Raw genomic sequence first — 19,870 nt, forward strand, 5'->3', positions numbered from 1 at the left:
CACGTATGCTTGTCAACGGCAAGGACTAGGGAGTTTTTTGGGATAAAAAATAAACAGAATAGAGCTAAGCACAGGCAAAGTCCTAGAGGAAAACCTGGTTCTGGCTGCTTTCCAACAGACACAGAGACAAATTCACATTTCAGCAGGACAATAACCTAAAATACAAGGCCAAATATACACTGGAGTTGCTTACCACAACGACATTGAATGTTCCTGAGTGGCCTAGTTAGTTTTGACTTAAATCTTCTTGAAAGTCTATGGCAAGACATGAAAATGGCTGTCTAGCAATGATCAACAACCAACTTGACAGACGTTGAATAATTGTTTTAAAGAATAATGTGCAAATATTGTACAATCCATATAGACTTACCCAGAAAGACTCACAGCTGTATTTGCTGCCTTAGAATCACCTAACATGTATTGACTCAGGGGTGTGAATAACCTGTTTTTAGGATAATTTTTTTCCTTTCACTTTTTCATTATGGGGTATTGTGTATAGATGGGTTTGAATTCAGACTGTAACACAACAAAATGTAGAATAAGTCAAGGAGTAGGGATACTTTCTGAAAGCACTGTACAACCATCCGAAGGACTGGGTAGAGGCATATCTGACCTGTGTGTGTGTGTGTGTGCCAGGTGCGGACGCTGAGGACTGATGAGGCTCGGGGCCTGTTGTGGCTGATGGAAGAGGAGGCTCTGCAGCCTGGGGGTTCAGAGGATACTCTGCTGGGACGCCTCTTCAGTTACTATGGCCCTGCTGAGGGAGAGAGCAAAGGTGAACACACACACACACACACACACACACACACACACACACACAGTGTCAAATCTGTAGCTCATCACTCAGGCACAGCTCAACAACAGTCACATCTGTTATCGCTCTCCCTCTCTCACACACACACACACACTCACACACACACGAGAAAGTTAGAGGCACAAAGATCATACCTCAAGGGATGCTAGCATTTTTTGGCGGGGTATGATATTTATCAGTCATTATTAATGATTCATTCATGATTACCATTAATCATGGTAGCATCCACATGAATGTTGAAGTGTTCAGAAACGTATTCTATTATTTATAATAAAGTGACTTCAAAATGACACTACATTGTTTACCATTCATTTCTATTGGCAACCACAACATAATCGGAAACGTAACAGAAAAATAAACAACAAATGCATCTAACACGTTTTTAGAGTCACAAGCCTGATGTAGTCATTGTGTGCTAGGAATATGGGTCCAAAACTGAACTTTTGACTACTTCAATACTCATAAGTGCATTTGTCCAAATACTTATGACATCTTCAAATGGGGGGACAAGATCCATAAAGTGCTTTCATTTCTAAACGATAAAACGGATACGTATGAAAATACTCTCAAATAAAAGGTGACATTATATACTGTCGCCTCATATGGAACATTTTATCTCAAATACAATATACTGAACTATAGAGCGAAATTAAACGTTTTAGCTTCACTATATCAAAACAATGGAATTGCCATAGAAACACGTGGAGGAAAGGGCCATGGGGGAAAGATCCCGAGAGTCCTCATTGCCCATCAGCAAAATTATCCTACATTTAGGATATTGTTTATATGTGTATTTTACACTATGTTGAGGTAAAATACTGTTTAAAAAAAATGTATATAAAAAATTAAGTGCTTAAAAGGAAATATATTGTCTGGTGATATGATTAATTTATTTGTAGGTTTTTTCTTCTTCATATACTTCATATACTTTCGGAAAGTATTCAGGCCCCTTGACTTTTTCCAAATTGAGTTATGTTACAGCCTTATTCTAACATTGATTAAATCGTTTTTTCCCCTCATCAATCTAAACACAATACCCCATAATGACAAAGTAAAAACAGGTTTTGCTATGATGCTACAAGCTTGGCACACCTGTGTTTGTGGAGTTTCTCCCATTCTTTGCAGATCCTCTCAAGTTCTGTGAGGTTGGATGGGGAGTATCGCTGCACAGCTATTTTCAGGTCTCTCCAGAGATGTGCGATTGGGTTCAAGTCTGGGCTCTGGCTGGGCACTCAAGGACATCGAGACTTGTCCCGAAGCCACTCCTGCATTGTCTTGGCTGTGTGCTTAGGGTCGTTATCCTGTTGGAAGGTGAACCTTTGCCCCAGTCTGAGGTCCTGAGTGCTCTGGAGTAGCTTTTCATGAAGTATCTCTCAGTTCTTTGCTCTTTCCCTCGATACTGACTAGTCTCCCAGTCCCTGCCTCTAAAAAACATCCCAACAGCATGATGCTGCCACCACCATGCTTCACCGTAGGGATGGTGCCAGGTTTCCTCCAGATGTGACGCTTGGCATTCAGGCCAAAGAGTTCAATCTTGGTTTCATCAAACCAGAGAATCTTGTTTCTCATGGTCTGGGACACCTTTAGGTGCCTTTTGACAAATCCCAAGCGGGCTGTTGTGCATTTTACTGAGGAGTGGCTTCCGTCTGGCCACTCTACTGTAAAGGCCTGATTGGTGGAGTGCTGCAAAGAAGGTTGTCTTTCTGGAAGCTTCTCCCATCTCTACAGAGGCACACCTCCCTGACCAAAACCCTTCTCCCGATTGCTCAGTTTGGCCGGGCGGACAGCTTTAGTAAGATTCTTGGTGCTTCCAAACTTCTTCCATTTAAGAATGATGGCGGCCACTGTGTTCTTGGGGACCTTCAATGTTGCAGAAATGTTTTCCTACCCTTCCCTAGATCTGTGCCTCGACACAATCCTGTCTCAGAGCTCTACTGACAATTCCTTCGACCTCGTGACTTAGTTTTTGCTCTTACATGCACTGTCAACTGTGGGACCTTATATAGACAGGTGTTGTCCTTTCCAAATCATGTTCAATCATATGAATTCACCACAGGTGGACTCCAATCAAGTTGTAGAAACATTACAAGGATGATCAATGGAAACGGGATGCACCCGAGCTCAATTTTGAGTCTCTTCGGCAAAGGTTCTGAATACTTGTAAATAAGGTACTTGTAAATAAGATCTGTTTTTTGTTGGCAAACATTTCTAAAAACCAATTTTCGCTTTGTCATTATGGAGTATTATTGAGGATAAAAATAATCTATTTTAGAATAAGGCTGTAATGTAGCAAAATGTGGGAAAAGTCAAGGGGTCTGAATACTTTCCGAATGCACTTTGTTCATTGCCACACAATGCAAACATTAGTTGAAATACATAACTGTTATCAATTCGTTTTCCCTCTCTACCTGTCAGGTCACACCTTGCTGCTGAAGAGTGGGAAGCCGCATCACTTTCTGTTGGGTCACAGTCATGGGACAGACTGGGTGGAGTATGACGCCCGTGGTTGGCTGAGCCATGCCAAACAGAACCCTGCCTCTACCAACGCAGGGAGTCTCCTGCAGGACTCCCACAAGTAAGACCCACAATGTTTTAGCTTGATTGGCAATGCTTGCAACAGACATGTGTGACCTGATCTGCTTGTCTCTCCTTTCCAGGAAGAACATCAGTGGTCTGTTTATGAGCCGAGGAGGCGGGGCCACCACCCTGTCAGGCTCCATCGCGGGCCTGGAGGGTGTTTCCCAGCTGGCCTTGCGGCGCGCCACCAGCATGAGGAAGACTTTCACCACTGGAGTGGCGGCCGTCAAGAAGAAGTCCCTCTGCATCCAGATCAAACTACAAGTGGTGAGAGGCTGCAAGCCGTCTGCAGAGGGCAGGTCTGGTGGAAAGAAGGAAAGCAAGAGGGCTTCCCAAAAAATCATATTTACACTTCTGTTCCTGTAACACTCTGAGCATATCCAGCTAAGTTGTGTTGGGCCACAGGGCCTCTCGTTTGAATCCAACACACGGGCTGATTCAGTAATAGGAGTCATTTAATTAGCACTGCCTAATATATCCCCTACCCCCGGGAGAGGTGTCCGCATAGCGCTTGGGGGATCATCCATCTTCCTGTGTTTTTACCATATTATTACAGCTTTAAAGGGTAGGCGCTAGGAGCCACCCCCGTGTAGGGCCTAGGCATTACATTTCCTGCTCCTGAGAGTACTTTCCTTAACTATACCATTTATTCAAACCCAGGCGGATTATTTCATAAGATTGCTTAATGTGTGAAATGTGCTATTATATCCATTAGTGAGAGCCAGTGTATGGAGCCTTTGCTTATGATTTAAAGGTTTGGTCTCTGATTAGGCCGGCTACTCTCTCGATGCATGCTAAGGCCTTGCCCCCTCTCATAGCATTCATTGTTACCATTTCAGTCCCAGCTAACTCCCCTATCTCCTGTAGGACGCTCTGCTGGACACTGTGCGGAGGTCCAGGGTTCACTTTATCCACTGCCTGCTGCCCAATGCTGATGCCCTGCGGGCGGGCAAAGGGGAGTTGGAGGCCCAGGGGGAGAGTGGAGACTCTGGCCTGATGCAGCTGGATGTGGCCCTGCTCCGGTCTCAGCTCCGCGGCTCCAAGCTGCTTGATGCTCTCAGAATCTACCGACAAGGTAAGAGGCTGTGGTTGTTAGACTAGGAAGGTCTGGAAGGGTCTCTCAAACCAAACGATGAACACTGCTTTTCTTCACAGAGCAGTGTTTAAAATAAATATTTATGTACAAAAAATTGTAGCTTTATAACTTTACCCCGATGTCATTGTCTATACAGGATACCCTGATCACATGGTCTTCTCCGAATTCTGCCGCCGCTTCGACGTGCTGGCACCACACCTGACCAAGAATCTTGGCCGCAACTACATAGTGAAGGATGAGAAGAAGGTGAGTCTAATTTTTCTGTGTGTGCGTGTTTGGAGAAAATAATATGATTCAGGCCAACAACGGAGGTCTGCATTGTTATATTAATGAGCTATTATTATCTATGATTAACTCACTTTAATAACTCTACCCACATGTATATATTACCTCGACTAACCGGTGCCCCCACACATTGACTCTGTACCATTTATCCCCTGTATATAGCCTCGCTATTGTTATTTTACTGCTGCTCTTTAATTATTTGTTACTTTATTTATAATTTTTTTAAAGTATTTTTCCAAAAACTGCATTGTTGGTTAAGGGCTCGTAAGTAAGCATTTCACTGTAAGGTTCGACGTGCTGGCACCTGTTGTGTTCGGCGCATGTGACAAGTAACATTTGATTTGAGCTGAATAGACCATCTCCTGCCTGGCTGTCAGTAGCCCACTGACAGAGGAATAAACCTCTATTAATCAGGGCCATTGTGATGACCTAATCAACTTATCCCCAGCTGCAGCCCACTCCCTACCAAGTTTAATCAATGACGAGCAGAGACAGGAAGCAAAGGTCTTCTAATTGCACTAGAGTTTAGGGCTGAAAAAAATACCCAAGACTTGCACTTATCAACTTGGTGAAATATATTGTTTTGCCCTAATGATATGCTTAGGAAGGGAGCTCCCCACTTTTTATTTTATTTTATTTCACTTTTATTTAACCAGGTAGGCCAGTTGAAGACAAGTTCTCATTTACAACTGCGACCTGGCCAAGATAAAACAAAGCAGTGCGACAAAAACAACAACACAGAGTTACACATAAACAAATGCAGTCAATAACACAATAGAATAATCTATATACATTGTGTTCAAATGTAGAAGAGTACGGAGGTTAGGCAATAAATGGGCCATAGAGGCGAAATAATTACAATTTAACATTAACACTGGAGTGATAGATGTGCAGATGATGATGTGCAAGTAGAGATACTGGGGTGCAAAAGAGCAAGAGGATAAGTAACAGTATGGGGATGAGGTAGTTGGGTGTGCTATTTACAGATTGGCTGTGTACAGGTACAGTGATCAGCTCTGAAAGTTGATGCTTAAAGTTAGAGAGGGAGATGTAAGACTCCAGCTTCAGCGATTTTTGCAATTCGTTCCAGTCATTGGCAGCAGAGAATGGGAAGGAAAGGCGGCCAAAGGAAGTGTTGGCTTTGGGGATGACCAGTGAAATATACTTGCTGGAGCGCGTACTACGGGTAGGTGTTGCTATGGTGACCAGTGAGCTGAGATAAGGCGGGCCTTTACCTAGCAAAGACTTTTATAGATGACCTGGATCCAGTGGGTTTGGCGACAAATATGTAGTGAGGGCCAGCCAACGAGAGCATACAGGTCGCAGTGGTGGGTAGTATATGGTGCTTTGGTGACAAAACGGATGGCACTGTGATAGACTAAATCTAGTTTACTGAGTAGAGTTGGAGACTATTTTGTAAATGACATCGCCAAAGTCAAGGATCGGTAGGATAGTCAGTTTTCCGAGGGTATGTTTGGCGGCATGAGTGAAGGAGGCTTTATTGCGAAATAGGAAGCTGATTCTAGATTTAATTTTGGATTGGAGATGCTTAATGTGAGTCTGGAAGGAGAGTTTACAGTCTAACCAGACACCTAGGTATTTATAGTTGTCCACATATTCTTAGTCAAAACCGTCCAGAGTATTGATGCTAGTCGGGCGGGAGGGTGCGGGCAGCAATCGGTTGAAGAGCATGCACTTAGTTTTACGAGCATTTAAAAGCAGTTGGAGGCCACGGAAGGAGTGTTGTATGGCATTAAAGCTCATTTGGAGGTTTGTTAGCACAGTGTCCAAAGAAGGTGGAGGTGGATCAGAGAATCACCAGCAGCAAGAGCGACATCATTGACATATATAGAGAAAAGAGTCAGCCCGAAAATGTAACACTGTGGCACCCCCTTAGAGACTGCCAGAGGTCCGGACAACAGGCCCTCCGATTTGACACACTGAACTCTGTCTGAGAAGTAGTTGGTGAACCAGTGAAGCTGTGAAGGGAACGGCACCTCCATACCTTCAGGCTCTGATCAGGCCCTACACCCAAACAAGGGCACTGCGTTCATCCATCACTGGCCTGCTGGCCCCCCTACCTCTGAGGAAGCACAGTTCCCGCTCAGCCCAGTCAAAACTGTTCGCTGCTCTGGCACCCCAATGGTGGAACAAGCTCCCTCACGACGCCAGGACAGCGGAGTCAATCACCACCTTCCGGAGACACCTGAAACCCCACCTCTTTAAGGAATACCTAGGATAGGATAAAGTAATCCTTCTAACCCCCCCCTTAAAAGATTTAGATGCACTATTGTAAAGTGGTTGTTCCACTGGATATCATAAGGTGAATGCACCATTTTGTAAGTCGCTCTGGATAAGAGCGTCTGCTAAATGACTTAAATGTAAAATGTAATGTAACCAGGCGAGGCAGTCATTTGAGAAGCCAAGGCTATTGAGTCTGCCGATAAGAATGCGGTGATTGACAGAGTTGAAAGCCTTGGCCAGGTCGATGAATACGGCTGCACAGCACTGTCTTTTATCGATGGCGGTTATGATATAATTTCGGACCTTGAGCGTGGCTGAGGTGCACCCATGATCAGCTCGGAAACCAGATAGCATAGTGGAGAAGGTACGGTGGTATTCGAAATGGTCGGTGATCTGTTTATTAACTTGGCTTTCGAAGATTTTAGAAAAGCAGGGCAGGATGGATATAGGTCTATAACAGTTTGGGTCTAGAGTGTCTCCCCCTTTGAGGAGGGGGATGACCACGGCAGCTTTCCAATCTTTGAGGATCTCAGACGATACGAAAGAGGTTGAACAGGCTAGTAATACGGGTTTCAACAATTTTGGCTGATAAATATAGAAAGAGAGGGTCCAGATTTTCTAGCCCAGATGATTTGTAGGGATCCAGATTTTGCAGCTCTTTCAGAACATCAGCTGTCTGGATTTGGGAGAAGGGGGGGGGGGGTTGGGCAAGTTGCTGTAGGGGGTGCTGAGATGTTGGCCGGGGTAGGGGTAGCCAGGTGGAAAGCATGGCCAGCCATAGAAAAATGCTTATTGAAATTCTCAATTATCGTGGGATTATCGGTGGTGACAGTGTTTCCTAGCCTCAGCGCAGTGGGCAGCTGGGAGGAGGTGCTCTTATTCTCCATGGACTTTAGTGTCCCAAAACTTTTTGGAATTAGTGCTACAGGATGCAATTTGATGCTAATGCAGAACGCCACAGGATGTTTTTGTGCTGGTCAAGGGCACTCAAGTCTGGAGTGAACCAAGGGCTATATCTGTTCTTAGTTCTCCATTTTTTTGAATGGGGCATGCTTATATAAGATGGTGAGGAAGGCACTTTTAAAGAATAACCAGGCATCCTCTACTGATGGAATGAAGTCAATATCCTTCCAGGATACCTGGGCCAGGTCGATTAGAAAGGCCTGCTCGCTGAAGTGTTTTAGGGAGCGTTTGACAGTGATGAGGGGTGGTCGCTGAGGCAATGAGGCAGTGATCGCTGAGATCCTGGTTGAAGACAGCAGAGGTGTATTTAGAGGGCAAGTTGGTCAGGATGATATCTAAGAGGGTGCCCATGGTTACGGATTTAAGGTTGTACCCGGTGGGTTCCTTGATAATTTGGGTGAGATTGAGGGCATCTAGCTTAGATTGTAGGATGGCTGGGGTGTTAAGCATGTCCCAGTTTAGGTCACCTAACAATACGAACTCTGAAAATAGATGGGGGGTAATCAATTTACATATGGTGTCCAGGGCACAGCTGGGGGCTGAAAGGGGTCTATAACGAGCGGCAATGGTGAGAGACTTGTTTCTGGAAAGGTGGATTTTTAAAAGTAGAAGCTCGAATTGTTTGGGCACAGACCTGGATAGCCTGCAGAGTTCTGTCATACTATCTCTACACTACATTGCAACTCTGCCCCCTTTGGCAGTTCTATCTTGTCGGAAATTGCATTTGTTTATGTGAGATGTGACTGGTGAGAGGGTCTAATGGTTAAAGGTCCAATGTAGCTATTTTTATCTCAATATCACATTTCTGGGTAACAATTAAAATGGTAAAACATTTACAAAAATGTCTTCTTAGGAAAGAGCAATTTCTCAAAGAATTTTGCTAGGACTGTCTGGGATTGGTCTGAGTGGAGAGGGGGAAACTAGCTGTTATTAGAGAGGTTTGGAACCCTTTTTCTTATTGGTCTATTAACTAATTGGTGATGTCACCAGGCAGGCCAAAACTCCATCCCAGTAAAACAGGTTGAAATTTCAGGCGGTTTGTTCAAACAACTCTTACACTAAAAGGGCATTTTCATTTTCACAGTATTATTACACTCATAGTGTGTACATGTATATAAAACAAAGGAACATTACTGTACTGGTCCATTGACTGTACTGGTCCTTTTAAAGTGTTTCAGTGTAATCCAACCTGTGAAGGGAGGATTGCTAATGAGTGTTTTTCTTTGAGGTTATCTATCAATGATGTTCAATTGTGTATCGATCCCCTGCAAGAGGAGACCGGCTGAAGTGAAACGGTGGGGAATAAAACATATGGGAGAGCGTGAGCGAAGTGGGTAAAAACAGAGAGAAGCAGATTTCCCCTGCGTCAGCTTCTCGGAACGGGGTTTCTGTGGAAATGGCATCAGACAAAAGACCCCCAGTGCTCTGGGCTGCAGCCCCTCTCACAGTGTAATCTAGAAGACTGCTATGGGGCCAAGACCACCACGGGGCCTGGAGGAATGAGCCTGGAGCAGGTGGATTCTGAAGGATGAGCTGTCTGGTCAGTTTTCATTTGCTGCTCTCCCTGCACACCCTCTCCTCTCTGGAGAGGAGAGGCTGGGGATTGGGGGCAGAGGTGTGAGGGGAGAATGTGAAAGGAATATAGTTCAGGATTCTGTCAATCTGTCTGGTAAGAGCAGTGGTTGTTGGGATCCTCTGTGTTAGTCGTCAACTCCGCGGGACTGCTGTAGAGGGATAATCCGGGGGTAGAAGGGCAGTGACTGATCTGTTTGTGTTTCCAGGCTGTGGAGGAGCTGCTGGAGTCCCTGGACCTGGAGAAGAACAGCTATCACATGGGACTGAGCAGGGTCAGTACCACTACCACAGTAAAACCTCACACCTTGAATGAGTCACTTGTAAAATTACCTCTGTTCATATTATTATATTGTGTGCTAGGGGTTATAGAAACTCAAACTGGTGTTGCATACAGTAGATTCCCTTCATTTGTAGCTATAGATTCCTCCTTCCAGGTGTTTCTCCTTGAGGAAGGTGTTTGTCACTGGGTGAACTGTCTGGCAAGTGTTGGCTGCCCTGGAAGTCTCTTTACTGTGGAGGATGGATGTGAGAGCCATGCCTGCCTTCCAGCCTCACTGGGAGACGCACAATCATGTCTCCTTTGTATTCATTTCATTATGGAGTAGTTTCTGGCAGTTGATGGACTTGTTTAATCCCATCAGCTCAGAAGTGGCCCAAAGCCAACAAGAAAATCAGGAGAAACAACAGTGGGAGAAACAATGGCTCCAAAGCTCCCAGATGCTAGTAATTTTAATGGACCATATTACAACATGGGAGAGATGGTCATTATTTTGTAGACCGCTGCAGTTGCCTTCGGGGTTTGAAATTTATCTGGGCTGCGGAGTAGATTAACACCAAGATGGTGCTTCACAAAGCATTCCAACGGCGTCCTAGCAACAGCAGTAGTCCCAGCAGAATGCCAATTAACAGCAGCACCAAATCTTCTCATGACACTGGCCCACGCAACTCTCACTGTGGTAAACACTGTCACAACAGGAAGTCACATGGCTAACGAGATGGAGTCACATTTGATGTATCCATTCTGATCATAATAGAACCCAGACGGCGGTTACAGGATGGACAAAGTACGGCTGACACTTAATTCTTTCCAGCACCCTCTGTGGAGAAGGTTTCTAAGAGGGCAAAAGAGAAACATCAGTTTGATTTTAAAGCCAATTTCATGACATTGTACAGTATGTACCCCTCTTCTCCATATCGGGCTAGATACTATATCTAAAGCGGAAATTGATAGTTAAATATAGTTCCATGTCCACAGCTAAAAACAAATGTCCCCTAATTTTAATTTCCAAAATCTGGTCACCTTACTTTATTAATTGTTTGGGTCAGTTCCACCTCCTGGTTCTTTCATGTATGCCAGGGAGGTTTGGTCATTAATAAAGCACTGGAGCCTGGCTATGGAGGCCTTGGATAGAGACGGCACTCCCATCAATGTCTATCCTTCGCCTTAAGGAGCTGAATGACTGCCACCAGCCTTCACACTGCTTCACACAGCACTGGCATGATTATGTCTTTCTGTGTGTGTGAATGACAGGAGCATGTGATGTACCTTTAAATCTGTTTCACCTCTGACCTAGCCAATAGGGACACAATGCTAACACTGTCAGAGATAACGACTTCCTCACCCAATAGATTGCCTTCTCTCCTTTTCTTTAGACTACAAGGGATGGATTATCAGCTTTCCAGTTAATATCATCTATTTGTACAGTAGGTGCTAAAAAGGCGGATACTTTCTTGAGGTCAATTATGTGCCAAAATCGTTGATTGGAATCCGCTGCGAAATTGAACAAACATGACTATATCCCTTTTGTTTGATGATGAACTAAAAAGTGTGTACTTTCGTCCCCAGTTGTTCTTCAGATCGGGGACCTTGGCTAAACTGGAGGAGCAGAGGGATGAGCAGACCAGACGCAACATCACCCTGTTCCAAGCAGCCTGCAGTGGATACCTGGCCAGACAGGCCTTCAAGAAGAGGGAGGTAGGCATGACTACACCATGGCTTCACGGTCATCCAGTTAGCTGCTACTTCTTGGAGTGTACCTGTCAGAGAAGAAAGTCAGGATTTAAAGGTATAAACGGGGAAGGAGACAGAGATGTACTTTGTATGTCAAGGCTATGACTGTGACTGTCCAACATGATCAAAATCTATTTTCTAGTTTGAAATCCAGGATTTATTTTCCATGATTTACATAAAAAAATAATTTTGAGACGGAGAAAAAAAGTTGAATGTGATTGTGGTCTGTTGAGAGATGTGGTTGCCTATTTTAGTTTTTTTATTTCACTTTGTCCTGCATTGCTGGAGGTCGGAGCTAAAAAATATCACTGTACCCAGTAATTAAATCTGCAACCCTGAACATGTGACTATTTAACTCTCTAACTAATCTAATATGGCTTTAAGCTTTCTGAGAAACGGACATACGCTGCAATATCTTCCGAAGTAGGTCCAGGGGAATTTGTTTATTGCTTTAGCCATTTTTGTTATCACTGCATCTATTAAAGAGTTGTGATGATAAAAAAATGTCTACAACATAAGCAGCTTTTGAGTAATGGGAATGTGGTGGAAGTAGGAACCCGGGAAAAACCCAATGCTTTTCTCTTATGTATTTCAGAGGCTGAGGCCTGCTGAGGGGGAGGAGCGCTATTTAATCGTTTGGAAAGGGCAGGAAATCCGCACTGCAGAACTGTGTGAAGGCTAACTGTAGCATTACTAAATCCATTAAGACTGCTAGACTACTTTTTTTTGGATTGCCTTCTCTGTTTTCTCAATAGAAAGATAAGATTCAATTTATTTTTTCTTGTAAAATCTTTGTCTCTGAACTAAAGTTCAGGTTTTTGTGTGGTGAGATATAGTACTCAATTATGAATGAGGGCTAAGGTTCTGATTTCATCTGGCTAAGAGTGGTTGCTTCATTTCAGTGTATCAACAGTTATTTCTATTCCAATGGACAAATGGAAGTCTAAAGAGTTATTTGTTTGAGTAATTCTTGGTTTAGTGGTTCATTGTTCACCAGGTTTGGGCTCAATGCGAATTGAAGGCTGTCTATTCAGGAAGTTAACTAAAATGACCATTCAAAAACAAAAGGGCATTTATTGTCAATGACTTCTCAAATTGAAAAGTAGAAGCTATTTATGTAAAAAGTTCACATTTTCAGAATTTTAAATCACTTCCTGACTTGACTGCCTTCAATTCAAATTGAGCCAACCCTGCTGTTCACTGGAAATATCAGGTTTTTGACCCAATTTGAATGTTCGATTACTTTTTTAGATAATGTACAGTTTGTCTGTTACATAATAAAGTCATAGACCTAGCTTACCTATAAAACAATTAGGTTTTCATTGGAAACCTCTAGTCAGTGTGATAATGATGATAGACCAGGCCATGTGCATTTCTCTGTCTGCCCTGAAAATCACCTGAATGGCAAATATATGCAGTAGGTAAAAAAGTAGTTATTCAAAATGCACCAGCCCTGGACCAGTGTAATTGGAGGAATGCGGTGAAGTGGTATATTACTGTGTCGAGTTCTCTCACCCTCCCTCCCTTCTCCCTCCCTCTCCAGCAGGAAGATTAACTAAGTGTGTCTCTATCCAGAGGCCTGTCTTATAATAATGATTGTATAGTAAAACCCATTAGTGCTTTCACTCCATCTTCCCCGTTCATGAAATTTGATTAGGCTTCCATGATTCCACTTTCACTGTATGACGTATCCGTTCTTAACATATGTGCCATGGTTAGATGAAACACACTGAGGATGTTAGGAACGTGTTCTATAGCAACGGAGATGAGCACAACTTCTCAAGTCACACACGTCTGAATCCATATGGTTGTAGTTCAAACAGAAAAGTCAGGCTGGAAAATATACTTAGAAACATGGTGGTTTATGCCATAGAATGTCTTGTAACTTGTTGATTGATTAATCATGGCTTTCAGAGCTTTTTGAAGTCGTCCCAGCGTGACTTCATTACAAATACAGTACATATCATCCGTTTGAGAAGCAACAGTTTCTCTTTGAACGTGTATGCCTCTCTCTTTCTCCCCTCTCCCTCGTAGTGGAGGGGGCATATGGAAAACAGGATGTTTTCTTTTGAAACGCACACAGCCCCATGCTCCGCTGTGTTTTCTTTCCTGACGTATACCTCTGGGAGCCGGGGGGAATTGAACAGAGCAGCCGATGGGCTTCTTAATTAAGCTCTTGTTTTAAGTCCGGGAGCACGGTGCTGAGTGGAAGCAGGTGGCGTGTGCTGGTGCTTCTCCTACGCAGTCAAGTAGCGCTCAGTCTTCACACGCACAGCGCACGCATGCATGCACACCACACACACACTCACGCACAGGCACACCCACACCTCGGGCAAGGAGAAAGACTCAGCAAACCAAAGTTATTACCCTGCAAATAACATCTAGCCCTAGATGATTGTCTGAATCTTGGCCCAGGATTCACATCCTCTCTCCAGCCTGACGTACAGTAGAGACAGACAGACCCTGTCAATATGAATAGCCTTTTGTTTATTCTCGTCTTGCAAGTGGCCTAATCTTCTGTTTGCCTTGTTCATTATGGTCTAAACATCACAAATGAGTCCTGTTGAATGTGTCTGTCTCAGATTTGCTGAATGTAGCATTGTGTTTCGGCTTTCATGGTATGACAAATCCTAATTGGCCATAGAAGCTGCCTTCGGTGGGGAATGCTGAGAATATTGTGTTTCTCTAATTGTGTTTTACCATAGTCTGCCACTACTAGAGATGCTCCGGCACAAGCCGCATGGAAATCGTGTAAACACTTGTTATCGGCTGCCAAGATGTATTGATTTAATTAATCAAAAGAGCTTCCAGCCTTGGGACATGCTCTGTTATAGCAACCCTCCAGAGAAGGCTGACTGACGAGGCCTGGTTGGTTAGTCGATGCTGCAAAACAATATGGGATTCCATAAAATCTGTATGTCAATAACATGGAGGCTAATAGGTCTAGGGTTTCTCAAGATCAGAAATTGCACTATTCAATATACAGTACCAGTCAAAAGTTTGGACAGACCTACTCATTCCAGGGTTTTTCTTTATTTTTACTATTTTCTACATTGTAGAATAATGCTGAAGACATCAAAACTATGAAATAACACATTTGGAATCATGTAGTAACCAAAAACCTTTAAACAAATCAAAATATATTTTATATTTGAGATTCTTCAAAGTAGCCACCCTTTGCCTTGATGACAACTTTGCACACTCTTGGCATTCTCTCAACCAGCTTCATGAGGTAGTCACCTGGAATGCATTTCAATTAACAGGTGTGCCTTGTTAAAAGTTAATTTGTGGAATTTCTTTTCTTCTTAATATGTTCCAGCAAAACAGTTGTGTTGTGACAAGGTAGGGGTGATATACAGAAGATAGCCCTATTTGGTAAAAGATCAAGTCCATATTATTGCAAGAACAGCTCAAATAAGCAAAGACAAATGACAGTCCATCATTACTTTAAGACATGAAGGTCAGTCAATCCCGAAAATTTCAAGAAATTTGAAAGTGTCTTCAAGTGCAGTCGCAAAAACCACCAAGCACTATGATGAAACTGTCTCTCATGAGGACCGCCACAGGAAAGGAAGACCCAGAGTTACCTCTGCTGCAGAGGATAAGTTCATTAGAGTTAACTGCACCTCAGATTGCAGCCCAAATAAATGCTTCAGACTCCAAGTAACAGACACATCAACATCAACTGTTCAGAGGTGACTTCCTTCATGGTCGATTGCTGCGATTGCTGCAAAGAAGCCACTACTGAAGGACACCAATAAGAAGATTCTTGTTTGGGCCAAGAAACACGAGCAATGGACATTAGACCAGTGGAAATCTGTCCTTTGGTCTGATGAGTCCAAATGAGAGATTTGTGGTTGCCACCGTGTCTTTTGTGAGACGCAGAGCAGGTGAACGGATGATCTCCGCATGTGTGGTTCCCGCCGTGAAGCATGGAGGAGGAGGTGTTTTGGTGTGGGAGTGCTTTGCTGGTGACACTGTCAGATTTTATTTAGAATTCAAGGCACACTTGAATGCAACGTGGCTACCACAGCATTCTGCAGTGATACGCCATCCCATCTGGTTTGGGCTTAGTGGGACTATCATTTTGTTTTTCAACAGAAAAATGACCCAAAACACACCTCCAGGCTGTGTAAGGTCTATTTGACCAAGAAGGAGCGTGATGGAGTGCTGCGTCAGATGAGCTGGCCTCCACAATCACCTGACCTCAACCCAATTGAGATGGTTTGGGTTGAGTTGGACCACAGAGTGAAGGAAAAGCAGCCAACAAGTGCTCAGCATATGTGGGAACTCTAGACTGTTGGAAAAGCATTCCAGGTGAAGCTGGTTGAGAGAATGCCAAGAGTGTCAAAGCTGTCATCAAGCCAAAGTGTGGCTACTTTGAAGAATCTCATATGAAATATATTTGAGTTGTTTAATACTGTTTTTTTTTTTTTGGTTACTACATGAGTCCATATGTGTTATTTCATAGTTTTGATGTCTTCACTATTATTATACATTCTAGAAAATAGTACAAATAAAGAAAAACCCTTGAATGAGTAGGTGTGTCCAAACTTTGACTGGTAAAAGTACATGTGGGGTTTAGTGAGAACTAGAGTAGATCACAGTGGAGTTTAGACTGATAATACTAATCTGATGAGTTATTATTTCTCTGTAGTTAGGACCAGAGATCCACATAACACAGACTATTTCTGTACTCTGTAGGCCTAGTAGAGAGAGCTCTGCTGCACTGAACCTCTGCACTGCACTATGCTGTACTCTCAGCCCATCCAGTACAGTCACACCCACTCTTTCTCTCTGTGTGCTGGGCAGACCCATGACCTGGCCATCCGCTGCATCCAGAAGAACATCACGAAGAACAAAGGAGTGAAGGGCTGGCCCTGGTGGAAGCTGTTTACAACTGTACGGCCCCTCATTGAGGCGCAGCTCACAGAGGAACAGATCAGAGGAAAAGACGTGAGTATCCCTGTCTCTGTCTGTACTGGACATGTCTGACTGCTTAGCCATCCAACCTCACACCCACTGCAAATCTGCTCCTCATGACTAAAGTAAGGGTTTGCATGTTTGAAAATGGGTGTTTGCTTACCCACAACCATGAGTCGACTCTCCAGAATTGCCGTATGATGTCAGCTGGGAGTGGCAAATATCTCCTTAGTGTTGCATAGGATTCCAACATGGCTACCTCGGCTGTTTCTACAATCTCTTTCCCATTCTTATAATTGTCCTTTTACTGTATGTTCTCTTCCAGGAGGAGATCCAGCATCTGAAGGGAAAGCTGGAGAAGACAGAGGAAGAGAGAAACAAAGTGAGATTGAACAGTGATCAACTGGAGAGCAGGGTGAGTCTCCTGGGGCCTTTCTTCTATGCACTGCATTCTGGAAAAGAGTGTTTGCTGCAGAGGTGGTAAACAGTAGTTCAGTCATACTGGCTTTATTCACCAGAAGCTGTGTCAGGTTATCAACTCAAACAGTCCACCGTTGTTCATTGTTTGACTCCGTCTGTGATAAGAAAAGTAGTCTGAGGATATCACTCTCAGGCTTCATAGGAAGCCTTTTGATGGTGAGTTTGTCGATTGCTGCTGTGACTGAAGATAGGCCGGGCCATGGGGCATACACATTGACTGCTGTGTGTTCCTCCAGATCTCAGAGTTGTCAGCAGAGCTTGCAGACGAGAGGAACGCTGGAGAGTCGGCTTCCCAGCTGCTGGAGACCGAGACGTCTGAGAGACTGAAACTGGAGAAAGACATGAAGGACCTGCAGGTACAGACAGACGCATGCACTCACTCACTCTTGAGTAGCTGTACTTACACTACTGTTGACTAGTCCATTTTGGTTGTCAGTGAGCGTAAGTAATAGGACATGTAAGATGGAGCATGGACATAATATTTCGTAGCGGGAATATTGAATATTCTGTCTACCTTAGGCTATGTTTGACTTGATGAAGAAGCAGATGGAGTGTATGGAGATGGAGGTGATGGAGGCTCGTCTCATCAGAACAGCAGAGCTCAACGAGGACGTGGACGATGATGACGATTCAGGTGAGTTCTGATGCCTATAGACTATCCACACAAAACCCACTGTATGCATGGCAAATATTCGGTTGTAATTATTGTTGGGGAAAGGTAATGCATTTAACTACTTGTAAAAGAGGATACCCATGTATTACATAGTAAAGGTTAGGTTGTAAATTGCATTATGATCATTGGTGTTTTTTCAGAGGCAAACAGACACAGCTTAGAAAGTGACCCATGGTATTTATGAAGGGTGTTGTGTGACTCATCACTAGTACAATATCTGAGACTACATACAGTAGGATAATTGGGTCAAAAGTTGCATAATGACATGTTGTCAATGAATTGGCTCATCTTCTATGGATTTACAGGTGTGCGATTAAAATGCCCACTGTCAGGCCTTAGTCCTCTCTCGCTCTTTGTCTCTGATCTCCTTCTGCAGTTAGCGCGGCATCATGCTGTGAGTGTATTGTCCTTCAGTCTCTCTGCCCCTAAATCAAGGCGCTCGAGTACCCGGCCCCCACATCCTCAAGAATAAAGCCAGAGTTTGAAGGTTTCAGATAAATGAGGAAATAATCTTGTGGATCAAAGCCGGTGGCTCCTGGAAGCTGTCATTATTCTTTAAATATGCACATGTCTGTTACAGTGTTCCTGTGGGAAGGGGGATGGAGAGCCTCTCAAACATGTTAATTCCACACCTGTAAATCCATAGGTGGGCCAATTCATGGACAACATGTCATTATGCAACTTTTAACCCAATTATCCTACTGTATGTAGTCTCAGATATTGTACTAGTGATGAGTCACACAACACCCTTCATAAATACCATGGGCCACTTTCTAAGCTGTGTCTGTTTGCCTCTGAAAAAACACCAATGATCATAATGCGATTTTGATAAATGAACCTGGCCAGTCTTCTAGTCTCCACTACTCTAGTGTAGATAGGCACTGACAGCCACTGCTGTGGGCCCAGGTACAGCTCTATATGCCATATTAGGTTCTGCGTCTCCACTAAACTCTTACAGATTCTATAGTCTGTTTCACTGGTGTCCGGTCAGTTTTGAAGTGTATCTACTGGTAGTTGTTAAACTTTGAATGTCATCTTACCTAGAGACGATATCTTGAGGGATATTCTTGTTCCCTTGAAGCTTTTTCCATTTGTATTGTCAAGTCATGATGAAGAGTTTGGTAGAATAAAAGTTTGTCTGTTATTGGCAACATGTGTATGTGAGACACACAGCAGCTCTTTCTATATTCTGATCCTCAGCTGCATTAAGCCTTGTTCAGTCAGCCAGTCCAGCATCAGAGGATCGGTCACTCCGAATGTCACATGGTCTGTCTCGGTCACTCCCTGACCCTATGTACTGTCACTGGTCTGTCCCACAGGAGGAGAGTGGCGTCTGAAGTACGACCGAGCCATCCGGGAGACTGAGTTCACCAAGAAGAGATTGCAGCAGGAGTTTGAAGACATGCTAGAGACTGAGCAGCAGAGTAAAAGACCTCTGGAGAGGAAGGTATGGCCTGGGTGTTACTCATTCTGGCCTTATCATGTATTACTCTGGTGCACATATTCACTGGAGTTATGTTCATATGCATCATAACATTCATACTTATTGTGTGTGTGTGTGTGTGTGTGTGTGTGTGTGTGTAGCTGACTGACCTGCAGGCTGACAACGATGAAGTGCAGCGCTCTGTGCAGCAGCTGAAGAAGAAGTGTAGCAGACTGACGGCTGAGCTGCAGGACACCAAGCTGCACCTGGAGGGCCAGCAGAGCCGCAACCATGACCTGGAGAAGAAACAGAGGAAGTATGTACACGCACCCACTCACATTTGCAGGCACACAGGCGCACACACTAATACACAAGAGCAAAGCCGTCATTCAACAGCTCTGGTTTAAGAATAATGACTATAGAAATGTTTTTCTAAGGAACCTCAATTTGGACACATACAGCACTAGATGCCTTACCATCCCAAAATAGTGAAAAGTGAGGAACCTGCTTCTTTTGTCTCCTGAAACGTCCTCACGTACACTAGCTGACCTATCCAGGAGACTAATACTTTTTTTTTTCATTTGAACAGAGAATAGAGATGGGCTGTAATCGGTGTAATTGCATTAGCTGAGAAAATGAGTCAGACTTTTAGCACTTGAGAGGTTTGTGCTGTGGCAGAATGTGATCTCTCCCTTGGGGCTAATTGAAGATGCTTTGTGGGAGTAATCATTTTCAGCTGTGCAAAGCCGTGGACCGCTTCTCTTAGAGAAGAAAAGAGAGAATTAAGGGAGCTGACAGTTCAGAAC

General features: G+C 43.8%; 1 protein-coding gene across 1 annotated transcript in view; it reads left to right on the forward strand.

Moving 5' to 3' along the window:
• The window catches only part of LOC106568078 (unconventional myosin-XVIIIa), a 111,262-nt gene that overhangs the window by 60,289 nt on the left and 31,103 nt on the right, over positions 1-19,870 (forward strand). The window contains exons 15-27 of the mRNA XM_014138085.2: positions 637-775; positions 3,230-3,389; positions 3,472-3,658; positions 4,259-4,466; positions 4,624-4,733; positions 9,761-9,826; positions 11,401-11,529; positions 16,378-16,521; positions 16,814-16,903; positions 17,205-17,324; positions 17,488-17,602; positions 18,961-19,088; positions 19,226-19,380. Of these exons, the coding sequence (XP_013993560.1) occupies positions 637-775; positions 3,230-3,389; positions 3,472-3,658; positions 4,259-4,466; positions 4,624-4,733; positions 9,761-9,826; positions 11,401-11,529; positions 16,378-16,521; positions 16,814-16,903; positions 17,205-17,324; positions 17,488-17,602; positions 18,961-19,088; positions 19,226-19,380 (1,751 nt within the window). The remainder of the gene's footprint in view (positions 1-636; positions 776-3,229; positions 3,390-3,471; positions 3,659-4,258; positions 4,467-4,623; positions 4,734-9,760; positions 9,827-11,400; positions 11,530-16,377; positions 16,522-16,813; positions 16,904-17,204; positions 17,325-17,487; positions 17,603-18,960; positions 19,089-19,225; positions 19,381-19,870) is intronic.

This window comes from Salmo salar, chromosome ssa13, assembly GCF_905237065.1.
Source record: "Salmo salar chromosome ssa13, Ssal_v3.1, whole genome shotgun sequence".
Lineage (NCBI taxonomy): Eukaryota > Metazoa > Chordata > Actinopteri > Salmoniformes > Salmonidae > Salmo > Salmo salar.